Source organism: Ambystoma mexicanum, chromosome 9 (assembly GCF_040938575.1).
Source record: "Ambystoma mexicanum isolate Mex_15411 chromosome 9, UKY_AmexF1_1, whole genome shotgun sequence".
Classification (NCBI taxonomy): domain Eukaryota; kingdom Metazoa; phylum Chordata; class Amphibia; order Caudata; family Ambystomatidae; genus Ambystoma; species Ambystoma mexicanum.
This window is the reverse complement of record NC_090931.1, coordinates 702,869,366-702,889,038: the sequence shown is the minus strand read 5'-3', so window position 1 is coordinate 702,889,038 and position 19,673 is coordinate 702,869,366. Positions and strand designations below refer to the sequence as shown.

Here is a 19,673-nt window from a genome sequence, read left to right as displayed (position 1 = left end):
ACATCTAGGTTAAGCAATGTTCTCTACTTCAGAGGAATATGCACGAAAAAGGAACAATCATTAGCAATGCCAACAGTTTGGGCTTGTGAAGGCATGGGAAAGACACTTGTGTATATAACAAGGAGATAAGAAAAGAATGTGACTATTTTGTGTAGACCTCAAAGAACCCTACCTAAACTTCCTGATGTTCCGGCAACACAGACTGAAAAAATGGGACTGTGTGCTGATAGAATATAAAAATAATGTCAATTTATTACAAAAATTAGCCACAAACAATTTAAAACATAATTGGACCCACAGACACCAGACACAGTGGAAGAAAAATAACAAATACCTAATGCCTAAACCTATCGTCTGAAAAACACTTCCTACGTAATTACAAAAAACACAAGACTCAAAACTAAAGCAATAAACATTCTACATGTGTTATAAAAAAGATTCCCGACATGTTTCTGTTCGTCAACAACTCAAACGGTTGAACATTCTTCAGGGGAAAACTTCTGTAAAATATATTGTAGACTGCTTCAACACTGTGCACAATGGGTCAATTTTCACATCTCCAAAATGGATGTAATCTAAAATACAAAAATAAGGGGAAGAGATAGTAAGGGTTGGGTCTGTGAATACTAAATATAAGCCTCCAAACTTCAGGAATAATACTGAGGCATGAGGTAACGTAGGCAAGATAAACCAAATAACATCTGCCTTTATATTATTTCTTAAAATCAACTATGCAATTACCTTTACTGTATAATTGCTTCCAACGTGTGCCAGTAATTAGAGCTGCACGATAAACACCAATCACTGGGTGCATCTATTGTTTCAGTGGGCGCATGTAATTCGCCTCAAAACTTGATCCAGGACACTGTAGAGCCAAGACAAAAGCCAGAAAACACCCACACCAGATGTAATTCAATATGGGTGTATAACCACCTAGTCATCATTAAACAACAAGGGAAAATCCCGTCTATTACCTTCAGTCAGAAACAGGTTTGCTCCGACGGTCGAATTACAAGTAATCAATCCGATCTTCAAGTGTTTATGTCCACACTACCTAGAAACAACAAAAGGACACTTGTATACTATCGGTGTGCCTCTGCATGTGTGGCCCTAAAAGTGAAATTCCAAACACCGCACCACATGGTCTTATAGATAAGGGAAACTAATCCAAAACACTTACTACATGCAAAGTGCTTTTTAATCCGCAATACTGAAATCCTTACCCGCGGAACCCAAACATTCTACATTTCACCATAGTGCATGTCAAACGCTTACTGCATCTAAAGGCAGTGTGACTCGAAAGACGCAACTGACTACCCGTAGCGTCGCAAGCTTTTCTATTTTAAATTCGATTTTAAATTCGATTTTGAATACTACCGAGGCTTACACAGTGTCGCGGCATCCCACTTACCCAAACAGTTAGCAAGCGCTCCTCAATCCGCTCAATCCAACAACCTAGGTGTAGACTACCCGCAAATCATGGCCGGTAATTAACATTGAAGACAGACTCCCCCCTATACTGTGGATCAACGTTCATAGAAAAAGGACTATGAAACAAAAAACTAGGGATGGCACTGTGTGCGGAAGGTAAGCTTCACTTTAAAGGGGAACACCGCCTCAAAAGGTCTGTATATACAAGGAAAGACCAAATACACCCATGGTACAAGTTTAAAACAGCCTACAGTATCCATCACACACTGTGGTTATGTACCTTGATGCTCCTTATATTTAAAGAATGGTGTTCTAATACCTCAAATTCTTTGTAGATTTTTCATTCGTACATGAAACATTTTTGGATAATTAACCACAGAAACATGTAATTTAAGACGTATCTTTCAACTCAAAGAAACATTTTTTGGAAAACATTTTTGAAAACAATTTCTACACAGGATTACAACAAGTTCGTACCACCTAAATATATTTATGATATATAGATGCAGCAGCACAGGAGAATCAATGAAACAACTAATAATTCAAAAGGTACATCGTTTCTTAGGATCACTATACCTCAAATTAAACTAACAGTGCCAATCAATTGCTTCATTCAAACCCACTGTATGGCTCTGCAGTTTGAAAATAATCTTTTGTTCAAAATTGAGCAACTTGCGATCAATCTCCTGTTTACTAATGCCACTTATTTTTTTCAAGATGAACCACCTGAAATCAGTATGAGAATGCCCTTTGTCCAAAAAGTGCTTGACCAAAGGAGCCGTAATTATCTTGTTTTTAATACAACTACGATGTTCAATCATTCTTATACGGCACATTCTGTTTGTTTTGCCCACATACTGTAAACCGCAAGGGCACCTGATCAAATAGACGACATTTTGGGTGTTACAATTCGTCAATTCATTAAAATTCCATACAAGATCTGGCAAAATCTGCAAGATCTTTTTTTCTTCTGTTTGTGCACACATACTGCACTTGCCACAAGGAAAATTACCTTTAACTTCAGGTAGACCCCACAAAGTGGTCAATCGTACTTGTTTCCCCTGAGTTTCAGTTATATCATTGCGAACCAACATGTTGAGTCTAGTTTTGAGTCTTGTTGTGTTTTTTGTAATTACGTAGGAAGTGTTTTTCAGACGATAGGTTTAGGCATTAGGTATTTGTTATTTTTCTTCCACTGTGTCTGTGGGTCCAATTATGTTTTAAATTGTTTGTGGCTAATTTTTGTAATAAATTGACATTTTTATATTCTATCAGCACACAGTCCCATTTTTTCAGTCTGTGTTGCCGGATCATCAGGAAGTTTAGGTAGGGTTCTTTGAGGTCTACACAAAATAGTCACATTCTTTTCTTATCTCCTTGTTATATACACATTATTTTCCCTACTGGTGGAGATAGGCTTTGTGTTAAGTAGGGTCTGGTTGACCTATTTATAACACAATGGGAAAGACACTTGCCAGGCACAGCCATAGTAGTATTAACTGGCCATTGATGGTAGCAGGTGTAAAATGGTACGAGAACGTGGGCATCTAACAGCAGTGCCTGGCAAATGCCTAATACTTATACAGGGGCCAAAACTGTTGGCTGTGCCAATACTTGTTTTTAACAGGACTTCATTGAAGTGCTTCTAATTAAGAGTGGTTGAATGCAGACCTGGTAAGACATTTTTATTACATCAGTAGTGGGTTTACAACTCCAATGAAGTAATTAACTCTCAAAAGACTGCTTTGAAAAAACATTGGCAGGGACTTTGCAAGTTTGATGGTAAGGCTTGGTGAGTTCAAAGAGTTCCTGTGAGGAAGCGTTTTGGGCGCAGAGGTGCAGGAAAATGGTGTGGATGGCCATAGGATTAGCATGGCCATGGGCAGTCAATAGGTGGGCAAATAACCAAATACCGGCAGGCTGCGTGTACCTCCTCATATGCCATTCATCCTCAATCTGTACTCCAATGAAGTAGTTTCACATTATAGGTGTTGCAAGTGACACCCAATAGCCCAAACTAAAAATCCAAGACCTACCGAGTCACGAGGTGCAAGGTGCAAGAATACTCTAGGCAAAAAAAGAAATGGTGAAGGAACAGTCTCACAGGTGGAGAACACCTAAAACAATGTGTGAATACACTCTGGGTAAGGGGAACCAGAGTAAAAAACAAAAAAACACTAATACTTTTTTGGGTGTTCAGTCTCCTATATGCAGCAATATTACATAGAAATGAAAAACGATTCAATTGAGACTTAGCAGTATTCTGCTGGAAAAAAAAAAGATTAAGATTCTAACTTTAAGCAAGAGCAAACCAAGAAGGAAACAAATGTCAACACATGATACAGGGAACACCAAGATTATTGATCTGCTTCAGGGCTTGCAAAATCTACCAGCATGGGCGAGTAGTTTTTATGAAGGGCTAGCACCATTTGCAAGATAATCTACCTTTACTGCAAACACACTTTGTTTCAAGTAAATGGCAAATACAAGTTTCACTGTGCATACTTAACGCCAAATATGAAGTGTGCTTATGGCAACATGCACCATTTTACAAAAAACGCACTGTTTAAATATTTAGTTACCAGTCACCTTTGGGAAAGTGCATTTCTCTTAGGTCGAGTATGTAAACTAAAAAGGTACTCGCCTTGCAGGTCTAGTGGGATTTTAAAAAATGTGCAAGGCCTGCGCAAACATAAACCACCTCATCACAGATTACTGTTTAACCACTTCCTAACAACCCGAGGATTTAAAGAATACCTCTGAAAAGCTCCTGAAAACCATGGACCAATTTGTGAGAGACCAGGTGGCCAGGTTGTAGGTGGACAACCAACCCCATGGGATCTGCCCTTTAGTCTGGCCTCAATTTAGAGAGGGTGGAAGTGAAAGTGTTTATTGATTCCCCCATTATTGGTCTGCTGGGAAAGGGGGCAGAATGCCTTTTGCGAGAAATATCCATGCCACAAGGTCATCTAGGAGCGTGCCTAAAAATGGCTGAGTTGCAGGGGGATGTGGCTAAGCACCACACCTCATAGGAGTGAGCTCAATTGTAGGACTGTTAGACGGCTCCTCAGAGCTACACGATGCTCATTTTGGGCATCACCGGCCCGACAAGTGCAAAACCATAATGGTACACAGCGCTTTTGTGCCCCATTCCTTATAAAAGTAAACTTCTTTGCCTTGCTCAACTCTGGCTATGTGGAAGTTCCAGGGAGTGCAGTTGGCTCCCTTTAAATTAGGCAGCACAACAGAGTATTAGACCGCTGCTGGTTAAGTCTAATGGAGAACCCATGTTAGGTTTCTTCAGCACCTCCGGGGCATCATAGGCTAAGGCAGTTGGGTATTCGGACTGGGCAGCACACTGGGACAGGGTTAAATTTTGATTTGGACAGTAACCTCACAGAGGTGTATGGAGCTGGGCATGGGAAGCATGTCTTGTACATAAAAGTAGTAGTAGTACTATGTCATGTATATAGCGCCTTTATCCCATTAGTATGGCCTCATCGTGCTTGTGGTGGGAACGCCCTCAGGGGACCGAAGTCCAAGGTATCATGCATGCAGGTGGGTCGCCGTCTCTGCGGCAGATGTCCACCAAAAGGGTGCATGAATATACCTTGAGGCTCAGAGCCTTGATTTGGATGTAGCTGTGCGATCAAATCTCCTGTACAACAGCCTACCCTCAAAGACCCTCTAAGTGCAATAGACAGGCTACTGTGAGGGGGTGGGATGAAAACCGGACACAGCGTTCAGATTCTCAAAATCAGACATTTTATTATACGAAAAGTGGTTGAATAATACCTCTCTAGCCCCATTCTAAAGATAAACTTCCCTACCTAGAAACTAAAACCAAGGGTCTATCTGTGTCAGGATGTCAATTATTAAAGCAAGCCATCCGTGTGTCCAAAACGTCCCATTCTGGTCTGCACGCTAAAAAAAACAAAAAAAAAAAAGGGTGCAAGGAAATTTCTTTGTATTGACATTGGCAAAAAGTGATCAAAACCAAAAGCATAAAAGGATGACTCCAATAAAAATGATCTCCGAGATAGAGATCCTTTAATATCAAGAGGTTGTCCCCCTTCCCCAGGATTCTTAGATTGAATGGCAAATCGCTCTCCAATTGTTAATTTGTGTCTTCACTGGACTCAGAGTTCTTGTCTAAACAATACGTTTAGAAACAGTCTTTCTGTAGTATTTCTGATAACTTTGTAGACACCCTAGTAAACTCCACTACCAGTAATCTTCATATCAGTTCAGCTGCCTGGTGTACTCGCCTTCCATGACTTTTCAATATTCTTTAGTTTTCACAGTTCCTTCATTATACCACAATAGCATATACCATGAGGTACTTGGTGTATCTGTATATGGTAACATTTACTCAATTGTCTCTCCACATTGACATTGCATTCATTTATACTTGATTGGGATTGCTCTTCATACTTTGCCTTGTTTGCATTCATACATTCTTCGAATTGGGTATTTGAAGTTATACTTGGTCTTGTCTGCATTACAACAAACTTGGCCTTTGAATGTTGCAGTATTCAACCATTTGTTGGCGCACTTGTTGGGACGCCCTTGGGTCCCCAGCTGATTTGCGCAGACTCACTGGTTCTTTCTCTGATGCTGTTTGCGCCTCTGCTAGGTGACTCCTTCACCCACTTTCTAGTTTGTAGTGTGCAGATGTTTCTACCTGCGTCGCTCTGCGGTCACACGCCAGCTTTCCTTCTCTGCCCGGCTTGAAGAATGCTGCGTCAAGCCGCCCATCCTCCTGGAGCTCATGTGTGGTTCCCAACGTCTCCACAGTCGTCCTTACTTGCATGTGTTATTTCTCATGTCCTAGCTGTTCCCTTGTTTTCACCAGCTCTGCCGGTGTGCCTCACGTACGGGAGCCTCAGCATAGGCTGAACCCTGCACGGCTCGACTTGACAGTGCGGTTGTCAGCTTTAAATGTCACTGCAGGTTTGAAATAACGAATCTGCAAGTTGAACTTGAATCACCTGTCACTTTGCACAAACGCCCTTGTCGTTCTTGTCTCAGTACCTGGGTGGTTATGGGAGTTGGAGTCAGGAGTTATCTTGAGACTTAAAGATGGATTTCATATAAAGGCGCATCAGAAACATGAGGCGTTATGTGCGAGTTGTGGGTGTTTGGGACAACGGTGGGGGTCTGTCCAGAACACTGTAAAGAAAAGGTTTGACTTACTTTGGGAGAGCGAGGGGGAGGGGAGGGTTTAGGATAGCGGTCAATAGGGCATTAGGGGTTTGGGTCTCAGTCGTCCGCATGGGGAAGTGGGGCGGGGGTACTGTGCTTCATCCAATGAAGTCATGACATTTCCCTGTAGTTGTCTCCTCCCATGTGATTCTCCCTCATAAAACCACCCTCAGGGTCAGGATCAGGTAGCGGATACAGTCCCCCGGCCACATGGGAGGAGATTCTCGCCACGGAATTCGTGATGACTGCGCTGGATTCACCACACTACCCTCAGAAATCTTCTAAGTGCAATTTCAGGGCTACCCAGATTTCTTATGTGCAATTCATTGGCTATCATCTATCCCTAAACACAATAGACAGGCTACCCTCTTCTAGGTGCAATATCAAGACTACAAGCATATATCTTCGATGTGGTTCATCTGGGGAGTGGGCGGGCAAAGTGAATAGACAAGTTTATTGTCAAAGGCCCACTCACTTGCCACATAGTAGTGGTCTACAGAAAGGCTGGACTACTTGAAAAACATAAAATGAACTTAATAAACCATGGGTAATTCAAAGAAAGTCTAGCTGAGAGCAGCAACATAACTAAGGTGCAAGTGTCCCAGGGGCACATGGAGTAAGGAGCATGTGGACGTTTATGAATGTAGTCTCTCCTTTATCCAATTCGAGTTTCTGCTCCAAGGAGTCCTGCAGCCAGGTAAGTAAGGCTTACTCAACATGTGCAACTTGCACTGTAAAATCGTTTAACCTTCAGGGTTTCAGAGAAGATCAGTCTTGCACTGGGAAAACTCTCTTATTCAATGGTTATCAGCAGAAAAATAAGCATTTTAAATACTTCAGCATCTTCACAAAAAAAAGCAAACTTGCCAATGACTAGAACAATGGTGTACAGGTTTGGGATTGTCAAGGCCAGCTTTCTCTTGGCAATGGTAGGGACATGACAACCGAAACAGTTTGAAGCACTGACCTTATTACAGAGTTACTGGGCGGGGAGGACTCTTAGTAGAGGGAAGTTCAGGAGGGATAGACAGAATCAAATTCTCCTCAACTGTATGTTTCTATTCAAAAGAAGACAAAGCCTTTTCTTTAGGCACAAAGGCTTCAAAATAAAAGCTGGACTATACCTATAGCAAAGTCTGCTTAACAATACGTTTTGAGCACATTGAAAGTGTACTCAAAGACAGAAACTGGAGTTCATTAATATTCTAAGTATCAGAATATGGTAAAAACACAGAAGTGGTGGAAAGCCCAGGATCTGCAGTTTACCCGCAATGGAAGAAAAGTAGCTGACAAAATAAAGACAGCAACCACTTGTCATAGTAAAGAGCTAACAAAAAAAAAACACGGCATGTTCATGCCCAATATTGAGAAGATTCATGTCGGACAAAGTTTGTCCTGCTTGCTGAGTAAATTGCAACAAGCGCAATGATCACTTTGCTGTGTCTAAACAACGCCATTGCAGTTTGCAAAAAGTAAGGACATCTCACTGTAAAATTCGGCTAAACAGACAGGTTAAAACCAGCAGACAAATGTTACAAGCAAAAACCATATAGCTCTTGGCTAGATGAAGTCACTGAACAAAAGTGTTACGTTTCTTTACACAGAAAAAAAAAGAAAAAGCTGGCGCACATCTAGAAAACTTGGATTATGCACCTTACAAGGCCCTTTTAGCCTGTACCCTGTGCCGTAGACAACCTCGGTCTCAAAAATGCCATCCAGGTCTCACAAGGTAAACTTGGAGTGCACAGTTAGCAGTGAATTGCGTACAATTTTCAGTAGAAATCAAAAAATATTTAAGCAGGTTTTAATGTACCATTTAAACAAGCATGTTCTTTTCTAATGAAGCATGGGACATGGAAACTGTTCCCGATCTCAAATAAATATAAAACATGTTAAGATTGAGAAATGTCCAAGTAAAACTCGCTTACCATCAGTCTGGGACTTGCTCAGGAATATTGTGCTTGCCCTGGCGTGGTCGGAGGGGTTCGATTCCAGGGCTAAATCTAATTAAAGCAAAAACAATGAAGACAAATTAGTTACATGGTTTCAAAAGCACTGGACAACTCGACACAAACGAGCTCATTCAAGGTTTTCCAAAGTAACATGGTTGTAGTAACTGAGGCATCCAACACGATCACTGGTTATTTGCCAGAGCAAGCCAATCCGCATCCTGCACCCACTCTTTCACAGTGCTACAGAATTTATGTTGATAAAATATAGGATCCTGTGGTAATGCAGTTACCGGTAGTTCGAAGGCCCAAACCCAGGCATTGCAAGCACAATTAAGGAGCAGGATGAAATGAGGAACAGCACATGCAACAGTTATGGACTGGAAGATAAATATCTCCAACTATGTGACAGCAGGCTCAAATGCAAAGGGCACGACTGTACTAAATACCATACCAAGCAACCTAATCATTCATGCAACAAATCAAGGCACCAACGGAAGCAAACCGCTCCTGTGTTTGTAGTGCAAACTAACTGCAGCATCCTCATCACTCTCCTGCTCGCATTCAAACGTAGACAAATAGGTCAACGCACTGAAAGCAATGAATGCTAACCGGCAAAGAAAACTGAAGATGCACAGCCAATCTACAGCACAGGTATACAATAGTTACATTATGTAAGTCACAGTGCATTAAAATGTTTACAAAGTCAATGTACAAGATTGGTATTGGCAAAGTCAGAAAAATATAATTTTACAATCTAATCTGTCACAAGGTGACCAGGCTGTAGTAGGTCAAGACCACAGATTTAGTTAAGTATCCTCTTTATTTGGGTAACTAAAGGATGGATCAAAACAATAAATCTAGTGTTGTTTCAACTGCAGATAACCCCTTTACGGGTTTAGGCCTTGACGCCAAGTATTACATTGCTCCCCTGGGAGGTTCTCAGCCACCGAGTTATGGGTTCCCAAACCCTTCTCAAAGTCTGTTGCAGCTTCAACTGGGTCCAAAACCGTTGTCCAAATGTACCTCTTTGTTCATGCTTTCTTTCTTCCCCAAATATCTGACCCTAAGTGAAGGCAAGTGTGGTACCCAGAGAAAGCTGGGGGAGGTGGGCCAACAGGGGGCAAGCAGGAGCTGTGGCTCTGGTTTCCTGGACCTGGCTATCCCTTCCTACCTTGATCCGATCATCCAGTGCTCTCCCTGCTGGATGTACACCCCTCCGCCCGCTTCTAGTCCCTGCCTTGGGCCAGCTCAGCCAACCAGAACTTTTCTACACTAGCAATGGGAATGTTTGCTGCCACTCTTCCCAGTTTCCTCTGACCATCTCCCCCTTCAACACACCTTTTTCATCCCCTTTACCTTCTCAGACCACCTCTGTCTCACCCTCTTGTTCCAACCTCTGCTCCAAACCCTCTACACCACCTTCTGCTGAGCGTACCAGCCACTGTCCAGCCCCACCTACTGATCATTAGCCATCACTTACAGTCTCACCACAACCTCTTGATCTCTTATCCCAGCCTCTCAGGCTTCCCCATCAAGCCCCTGCACTCTATTCTTTAACCTCAGAAGATTACTCTCCCCTACCACATGCCCCAGACACAAATCTCTCCCCTACCGGCTCCTAAGGTTTCTCCTGTTCTTACCCCCAACCACCTCCTTACTGTGCTACTGTGCTCCCTTTTCTTGATGGCAAGAATTCAAATGTTGCCAATTGCATTGCCAACTAAACTTTTGTCTACTGGACATCTTTGTCTGGGAACCTGGATGATCCTAATGTCCCCACGCTCACAGACTGATTCGAACAGTCAAACCTACAATCCTGGTCAGGTACTCAAGAGTCAAGTCAGGCTCTCATCACAGGAACTACAACTACTAAGCTGGTCAGACCACTTAGGTGATACGAGGTAAATACACATTTTCTTTGCAAAAATCTACATCAACCCCATGCCTTTCCCCTACTCAAAGATCCCTAATCATTACAATACCCAAAGGATTCCACAACGCTTTGGTCCCAATTAAACAAAGGTTAAAGGTGAATAGACAAACAGTGACTTCTAATTTAATGCCAATGATAACCAGAACTGCTCAAAACCAATGGAAGCCTTAGGCAAGAAAAAGCAGTATTGCAATTTTCATAACACTGCTACATTCTTTCAGACCAAAGTGCAGAACAGAGTCGATCATGTGACTAGCCACCATCCCAGATAAAGTTCTGATGCCATGCTGAAACCACGAGTTCAAAAGATTAATCTAAAAAATGTATACAATTTTTTTTTTTTTTTTTTTAAAGTAGAGCGCACCACATTCAAGTCCAAAGGAGAGTGTACAGGCCATGCATGTGGGAACATTCTCTTAAGTCCAATAGCATGTCCCTTAGCCACTGGCTTTGATGAGGAAACCTGCTCCAACCATGTTGTGCGGTAGGCATCTGAGCCAAAAGGCAAATCCTGCTAGGATTCTTTTGGATGTCAGACTTGGCCAAACCTGTGATGGATCGAGTAACATTCAGCAAACTGTTCATGCCTGGTTCATGTTTTTAACTCTGCGCTAGTGGCAGAGGCTATACTACTTACTATTGAACAGACTCCTAGAGGAAAAATGTCCCGTTAACTTTCAGAATCAATCATCACTACAGAATCTGGATGACCACATGTTAAGGACTCAAGGACAAATCCACTACCTGAGGGGGATGGGTGGAATGGCTGAGAAGTGGACTGAATGTCCCTCTGTGCCAGAAGGATCATTGGAGGTTTCCAAGATAGCACATCTATGCAGTAATGCCCAGTCAAAAGGGTGGGGCACCACGCATGTAGCTTACTTGACTAATGTATCGCAATGCCTGCCTTGCCATCACCGCTGTGATTGTAGAGAGTTCTGTTTTGCAGAGGCATATTTACCCAATTATGGTGCAATACAATTGTGGCTGCAATCCAATTTGCCAAACCTTTCTTGGAGATATAGCTGTACCATCGCTTGAAGCAATAAAGTGATTTTTAAAAGAGTCTTCAACTCTGTTAATTGTAGTCCTTAAATAGCATGCTTGAAATCTAGTGAGTGCTCTGATGGCAAAGATTTGTTGTCGAGGCAAGAAGCCAAGACCACTGATTTGTTAAGGAGATGACCGGAAGGCATCCGAAGAATATACTTTAGATTAGCCCGTAGATCCATTTTCACCTTGAAAACCTGTGTTGCATGGTTCACAGATGACAAAAGCCTGCGACTTCCCTATTCTCTTGTCTGAGATGATGGCGACCAAAACAGCGGTCTTGCAGAAGACATACTTCTGAGATGTGGGCATGGGTTTAAAAGGTGAGAACCAAGGGAGTATTGTGCTTTCACTTAGGGCTGCGACCTGTGTACTGGAGAGAAAGTGCAGACAAGGTTTCTCAAACGAACATGCATCCGGTAAATCTTGTGTGTCTGGATATTGCTGCCAGACGCACTGTGACTGCAGAATAAGAGGACAGATTTAGAGCATGTCCATGGTTGTAAGTTATTCTGTGTGCACAGGACAAAAGTGCAGGAAGATGTTTTGTTTGGGGCAATGCCTGACTGTAAAATACCAAGACACTATGGAGTTGGTTTAGATTTGCCTAAGTTCTGCACACTCAGGAGCCATGTCATCTGGTTGCTCAAAGCAGGATTGTGGTTGTATCTTTGTACACAAGATCTGCTGCTGTTCACCAGTATAAAGATGCCATAATTCTTCAACTGCAGTCAGAGAAAATGGTTTATCTGGCTCGATTAAGATCATCTGGCATGGTTGATGATCTGTGATGAGCATTCTTGATCACAGGATTCAAACAGTTTATACAAATACTCCCAACCAGGAAATTTAAAATTCTTCACCAATTAACTCTGGTTAAGGAAGCCTGCTAGTGAAGGACCAGCATTTGGTAACCAAAAACTATCTATTCGTGGTGTCCTCCATTTCTGGAATATGTGGCAGAATTGACGTTAGCTGAGCTACAATGAGACCAGAGGAGGGCGTCATGCTAAGAACCTGCCATTTAGTAAGTTCAAGAAGCCCAACAATTGGAGCAAAAAGTGGAGCCAAAGGATAATTTGAAGCTGGGCAAGTGCCACAGAATCTCTGCCACATAGCACTCGGGGGCCAATATATCCTTGCTTCTGAAGGATAAACAGATCAAATCTGAGAGGATCCACAACACGTTTCCCTTGAGCAAGAAGAGAAAGTGATCACAGTGGCCATCCCACCTCTCAATTAAAAGGTCCCTGAATCCAGCAGTGACTTAAATGTCCTCTCCACCTCAAGAGAAAAGCATCCATCGCTACTGTGCCCAGAAATAGATAACATGGAACAGCATTCTGCACTCATGGGTTGTGTTTTCCCCTGTTAGGAGGGCTATTCAGGGGACAATACACAACACTTTACTTGATATTTTCAAACTGTGTGTAAACGTAAAGCAATAGCAGAACGATTTTAAGAATGGTTGGGAGGGAAAACGTTAATATAAAACAAACATACTTTTAATTCTATAATTGGAATTCAGTGATACAGAAAAAGGGCTGGGGGGGGGGCATCACGCCCAAGTCCTAACAGAGGGATCCTCTGGGGGAATCCTAGGACCAAACTGCATCCTGCATGACCAGATAAGGGCAGTGTTAAGGAGTGCCTTTAGTCTCATGCAATCTCTATAGGATCAAATGGGCAACAAGGTGTATACACCCAGCACCTGAACTTAGATTCTCAATAATAGCACGCACAGGTAAGAATCACAGGTGCAGACTTCACACAGCATTTCCGTTGCCCATGCTTCACGTCGCAGGTGCAGTACGTGTTGTGCTTGGGTCCAGCTAATGGCAATTCCGGTCTCAGAAGTAGATGTTTCAGATATGCCCAAGCTGGACAGGCAGGAGCCCTTGATGACAAACAGTGCTACTCCCATGACGAAGGACAACTCTCAGCACACTGCAAGTGTGGAGCATCGGCATAGAATCCCTGGTCAGGGGTCGTCTGACTTGGACCTTGCAATAGGGAAAGACAGGCTCCAGACAAGCCCCCTTTCAATGTTAATGATAGCTGCTGCAGACAAGGATCCTGTGCCACAAGTTAAGGATCTGCCAAGTATCAAGTCCCAACTAGAGGCTGTGTCCACAACAGCGACGGCGCCTTTTCAGTGGCTGGTCAGACTTCAAGAGGATCCAGGGACTCTTCAGAAGTCCACTGGCTGCATTGCAGGATAAGAGAATGATTACACCTACCAGTATAGGGAAGGAAAACATCAAAGGTTTTCCCAGGTCACTGCCAATTAAGCAGATGATCCACAGCGGATGGCTTGTCCTTCAGGTCTTCACAGCATGGTCTTCTCAGAGTGCAGGAAGACAGGCAAAATGTAAAATGGTCAAAGCTCTCGACATGGTGCATGGGATGCATGGTAGTGCACTGGAAAAACGTTCATGGCATGCTGCCACCAGCCTGCTCTGGACACATCAAAAAGGCATAGAAAATATTGTAAGAGCAAAAAAAAAAATACAAAAAAAAAAAAGACATTGAGCCTCATTAGGACTTTGTCTGTGCTCATTAAAGTGCTGGTATTACTGTATACTGGCACGTTTCAGCTCAGGAAAAGTACAAGTTTGCTGGTGGGCTGGATGAATTACCTCCAGCTAGGAGGTAGAGGCAATTCCGCCACCCTACCGGCAAAAATAGCTGGAATGGGGATTTACAACCCTTCCCCAACACTCTTAATCCAGTGGTATTACCGCCGGGCCCATTTGCTGGTATACTGGCGCAATTACCGCAAGGATATCGGCAACGTTATGATGAAGTCCAGTGTCCCTGTAACATTACACAAAGTTTGTGCTACAAAGTAAAACTACATGAACATACAAGTATGAGAGAACATCTTCCCTTGCACCGTCAAGTCTTAGGGTATGACCAGTGCCCACAAAACAAGAGTTAAGTGAGTGAGGCTATAAAGCCCTCACTCCCCCAAAGCTTGGATACCGACACATATGTTGGGGTGTCCACTGAAATCAAAGTGGGAACTCGCCCTCCTCGCCATGGCGTGAATTGTGATATTGACACAGACACTGTTCCTCTAGGAAATGTTTGCAGTCCTACTAAATTTCCAGGTGAAGCTTATTACCTAATCAAAGAAATACACCGAGTCCATTATGGAGGAGATTCAAAAAGCAGTCTGGGGACCCAAATGGTGAACGCCCTGGAGGAAATCTTACAACCAAAAGCCATGACGAACAAATTATAAAAAAGTGCCCTAGGGCCATCCATTTGCCCCGACAAAGAAACATTTGGAGTGCAAATGGAACCCTGTTAACAGCTTTGCTTGAATTCTCCCCACATGATAATCTCCCCATCCCCTTCCTGGTGCCCACTAACCAGACTATCCTCCAACCCATACCAGTGCTGTCTAGCTCTGGGTTGGTGCCACAATCAGCAACAAAGGTGGCAGTTGCCAGTCGAGTCTCCGCCACCGGTTGTTAACCTTGGACCCAGAGGTGACGGGGAGGGGGGGGGCGGGTCTGCCACCAGCACCACTCTGAGCAACTGCTTGATCCCAGACTGTGCCTGGTCTAACTCAAATGATCAACACCCTGCATTTGCCCGCTGAGAAAGCCAGCCCCCTGGTCCCATTGGCCCAAATGGACACCTAGAATGATGTGGTGCCTGAAAGTCCTCCCTTACTATAGTAAGTGGAGTGAGAACATGAGTTCAGCAACGGCTCTTTTCTCTATTTAACTTCACTAAGGGACACCAAACTATCCAATATACTGGCCCCAATCCTGATCTTTTTCTTAACGAGGATTGTGCTGCCCAGGTATGTAACTGCAAACAAGTGCTCTCAGAACTGATATCAAAAGGCTGTTACTGGCAAAAAAAGACCGGCAGGGAGACCGACTGATTCAGATGGAATTCAGTTACCACCTTTGGCAGGAAAGCAGGATTTGTCCGTAGGACTACTTTATCCTTGTGAAAGACCAAAAAGGGTTGCTCCACCGACAAGGCCTGGAGCTCACTGACCCGCCTTGCTGACATAACGGCGACCATAAAGGACACTTTCCAGGATAGGTACTTGAGGTCCACTGTGGCCATTGGTTCAAAAGGCTTATGGCACAACGCCGTCAGGACTACATTTAGATCCCACGGCGGGTGTGGACTGCGAAATGGAGGATAGAGGCATGTCAAGCCTGCAAAATGCCTCTTAACCAATGGGTTACACAGAGAGTAAGAGCATTGGTCCGTAGAAAGGTAAGCGGAGACCGCTGAAAGATAAGTTCTGCATGACATCACATGGACACCCGACTCTGCTAAGAAGGATAGGAAGGACAGCTCCGTGTCAATCGTAGCCCCCCCCCACACCCCCTTGGGTCCAACTGCTTTCCCAAACACCAATGACAGAACCTGAGCCATTTGCTTGTGTACTGGGACCTAGTCGAGGGTTTCCTGGCTGCCTGAATAATGCGCATGTTATCCGCAGACAAGTTAAGATGTTCTAACGACTTGAACTCAGGCACCATGCCGCCAAGCTGAGCGATTGTGGGAAGGGGTGCCACAGCTGCTGTTCCCCCTGGTGAAGAAGATCAGGTTGCCAGTCACCCCCGATCGGCGGAAACACCGACAGGTGTTGAAGTTCTGAGAACCAAAACCTGGCCGGCCACCACAGGGCTATGAGTAGAAGGGAACAGTTCACTGCGTTTTTCAGCTTGTAAATTGCTCGGTGAACTAGAGGCGGGAAGGCGCAAGCGCTCATGTTGTGCCATGGGATCTCGAGAGCATCCCCCAGAGAGGAGGCTCCCAGCCAACCCTCTGGAGGAAGAATACTGAGGAAGCTTCTTGTTTACCGGCGTTTGAAATTTGAAGTTTTGTCTGTAAAGTGCACCAGGCCCATGGGCAACCGGGCGCATAATCTTAAAAGATAGGTTACAAAGTATATACAAGGGACAGATTTGCTGGTAGTACATAAATACAGAGTACAAAATAGTGAACAATACAGTGAGGCATATATACAAGATAAAATATTTCAGGAAAGGGACCGGCTAGCAGGGAACCTTATGCTATCTGGGTGAACAGCCAGGCTTTGGCATTGTTCTTGAACATTAGGAAAGAAGGTTCAGTTCTTATGTGCGTTGGCAAAGTATTCCACAGTTTGGAAGCTAGAACAGGGAAACTCACGCCTCCCGCTTTTTGGAGTTTGAATCTAGGCAGGGTTAGGCTGTGAACTTGGGCTGATCTAGTAGGTCGGGATGAGGAGTGAAGTGCGAGACGCGATGTGAGGTAAGGTGGGGCCTCATTGTTCAGGCATTTGTGGGTCAGGACTAGCGTTTTCAGGGCAATTCTTTGCTTTACCGGGAGCCAGCGTAGGTCAGATCTAAATGTAGAGATATGGCACCGTCTGGGAATATTGAGAGCTGCCCTTATGGCGTTATTCTGAATAGTTTGAAGTTTGTTGAGGTTGATCTGACTGGTCCTTAGGTAGAGGGCGCTGCAGTAATCTATTTTGGAAATAAGTGTTCTGGCCAATGTGGTACAGTTGTGCGAGTTCAGAAATGGTCTGCAGGTGGTAATAAGTTTACATGGGTAGGCGGAGGCCGACCTAACAGCATTTGTCTGTCTGTTCAGGGAGAGTGTGGAGTCCAGATAAACTCCTAGTGTTTTTGTGTCTTTGGAGACCTTGATGACATTACCGTCAATCGTGAAGGACTTATAGGATTGGTTGAGTTTGTTAAGACGATAAGTGGATCCTAGTAGTAAGAGCTCCGTCTTATCGTCGAGGCAAAGTTCATGTTGAGCCATCCAGGCTTGAATGACCAAGTAGACATCATTCAGGGCTTTGGTATCGGCTGTGTAGTCACCAGTAATGGGAATGAGTATCTGGGTGTCATCCGCGTAGTTCGTGTGAGATACACCCAGATAGTCGAGCACATCGAAGAGGGGCTTGGTGAAAACATTATATAGTGTAGGCGACACACAAGAGTCTTGAGGGACGCCGCAGAGAATGGGAGAGGGGTCTGCTGAGGGTGAGAACACCCGCATAGATCGGCATTAGCAGAGTCAGAAAAGTAAGCAGCAGATTTGAGATGTTGGCAAAGTATTCGGTGGTTGACCAAATCGAATGCCGCCGAGAGATCCAGGAGAAGGAGTAGGGCAAGCTTCCCGATGTCCTTTATTGTCTCCATCTGAGTTTTCAGGTCAATCAGGGCTGATTCAGTGCCGTGTTTGGGGCGGAAGCCTGATTGCCTTAGCCCCAAGAGTTTGTTGGACTCAAGGTACTCTTGGATCTGCAGGTAAGCTGCACGATCAAGAATCTTAAGCAAGAACGGGACCATGGTGATTGGTCTGAAGTTGGTTGCGATGTTAGGGTCAAGGGATGATTTTTTGAGTAGTGGGATTACCCACGCATCCTTGAGGTTGTCAGGGACTGTACCCGTTTTGAAAGAGGCATTTATGAATCAAGTAATGAAAGGGGCAAGGTGGTGAGAGGCTTCCTTGATGATGGGAGCTGGGCAAGGGTCACCTTGGCAGTTGGACGGTTTAAGGTTGTTTATGATTCCTTCTACTTCAGGGATGGTAAGGGGGGGAGAAGGTGAATGGTTTAACAGATGGGTTAGCTTGGTGTTGGGAGCTAGTTGTGGGTGTGAACAGTGGTTGATCCAACTGTAATGACTTTTGGTTATTTCTGATTTTAGTTTGAAGGGTGGCAATTGTATCTATGTTAGTGCACCAGTTGCTATCTTTGGGACAGGAGTCAGGGGTGGCTACAGGTGACTAGTTCTTTGAGAATTTTAAATAGTTCCTTAGTATTAGATTGTGCTGAAGCAATGCGGTTATTGTACAAGTCTTTTTTGGCCTGGAGAAGAGCTTCTTTATAGTTAAGGGTGGCTACTATGAGGCTGTCCTTGTGTGTGTCAGAGGGGTGACACTTCCATCGTGACTGCATTACATTTCTCTTTACGTAGCACTCTAAGCTGTGGTGTGAACCACGAGTTTAGGTGCGCGTGTTGTTTGGGTCTTCTAAGTTTGAGTGGGGCGATGGAGTTTATGGTTGTAAGAACTGACTGGTTGTAGATGTTGGCTAAGATAGTAGGGTCAGAGCAGGAGTTGGTGGCATTATTGAGAGTGGGGAGGATGAGGGGGAGCAGTTTTTCTGTGGTTATATTCTTTTTGTTTCTGGTGGGGGTGGCTGGGGCGACAGGAGGCGCTGGTAGTGAGGCTGCTGCAGTGCTAAAGGTGATGATTTGGTGATCAGACCAAGCGCAGGGAACACTGGATAGAAGGCGGATGTTGCAATCAGTGTCGCTAAGCCAGTCTAAGGCTCGCCCTTTATTGTGGGTAGGTTTTTGTATGTGGTGGGAGAAGCCTAGATTTGTTAAGGTGTTGGCAAGATCGAGTGCCGCCGGGTCATTAGGGTCTTGGTAACCTAAATTAAGGTCACGAAGGATAATAATTTGAGAGTTCGTTTTCACTTTGTCAAGTACTAGAGTGGCGATGTCATCCACTAAGGAGGTAGGGGGGCCAGGTGGTCTGTAGATTAGATGGATGGTGGCCGTTTGGTTGGCCGATAGTGTGAGTTTGACTGAGAGTAGCTCAGTGGTTTCCAACTTGGTACTCTGTAAAGTTCTAAGTCGTAGTGAGTTTTTGTAGATGAATGCGATTCCTCCACCTCTGACGGTGCGGTCGCATCTGGTGATGGCATAATTAGGTGGGATAGCCAAAGAGAGCTGGGCCAGAGGCGGGGTGCAGCCAGGTCTCAGACGGCGATTAAGTCAAGCTCCGAGTCTTGAGGAGATCTTCAATGTCCAGGGTATGAGCTGCTAGGGACCGAGCGTTGATCATGGCTGCCTTAATAAGGCCAGCGTTGCTAGGTTTTGCTTTAATCTGACTGGTGTTGCCTGAGGAGGCAAGGTTGGTCTGTGGGCCTTGGGGTGTAGGTGTAGGCCGTAGCGAAGAGGTCCTCTTCCGGTGTGCCCCAACGCAGGAAAATCCATGAGAGGACCTCCGCCTTCAACTCCCACTCGTAGCTGACCAATGTCCGCCGGCTGAGGGCATCCGCTGTGACATTGTTGGCCCGGGATGTGCACTGCAAGCAGCCAAACACCATGAAG

At 44.4% G+C, this 19,673-nt stretch overlaps 1 protein-coding gene across 1 annotated transcript in view; it reads right to left on the bottom strand.

Annotated features, from left to right (window-relative positions):
* CCNYL1 (cyclin Y like 1) overlaps nt 1–19,673 on the bottom strand; it is a 561,203-nt gene that overhangs the window by 466,948 nt on the left and 74,582 nt on the right. Inside the window, exon 2 of the mRNA XM_069615590.1 lies at nt 8,565–8,639. Coding sequence (XP_069471691.1) covers nt 8,565–8,639 — 75 coding nt within the window. The remainder of the gene's footprint in view (nt 1–8,564; nt 8,640–19,673) is intronic.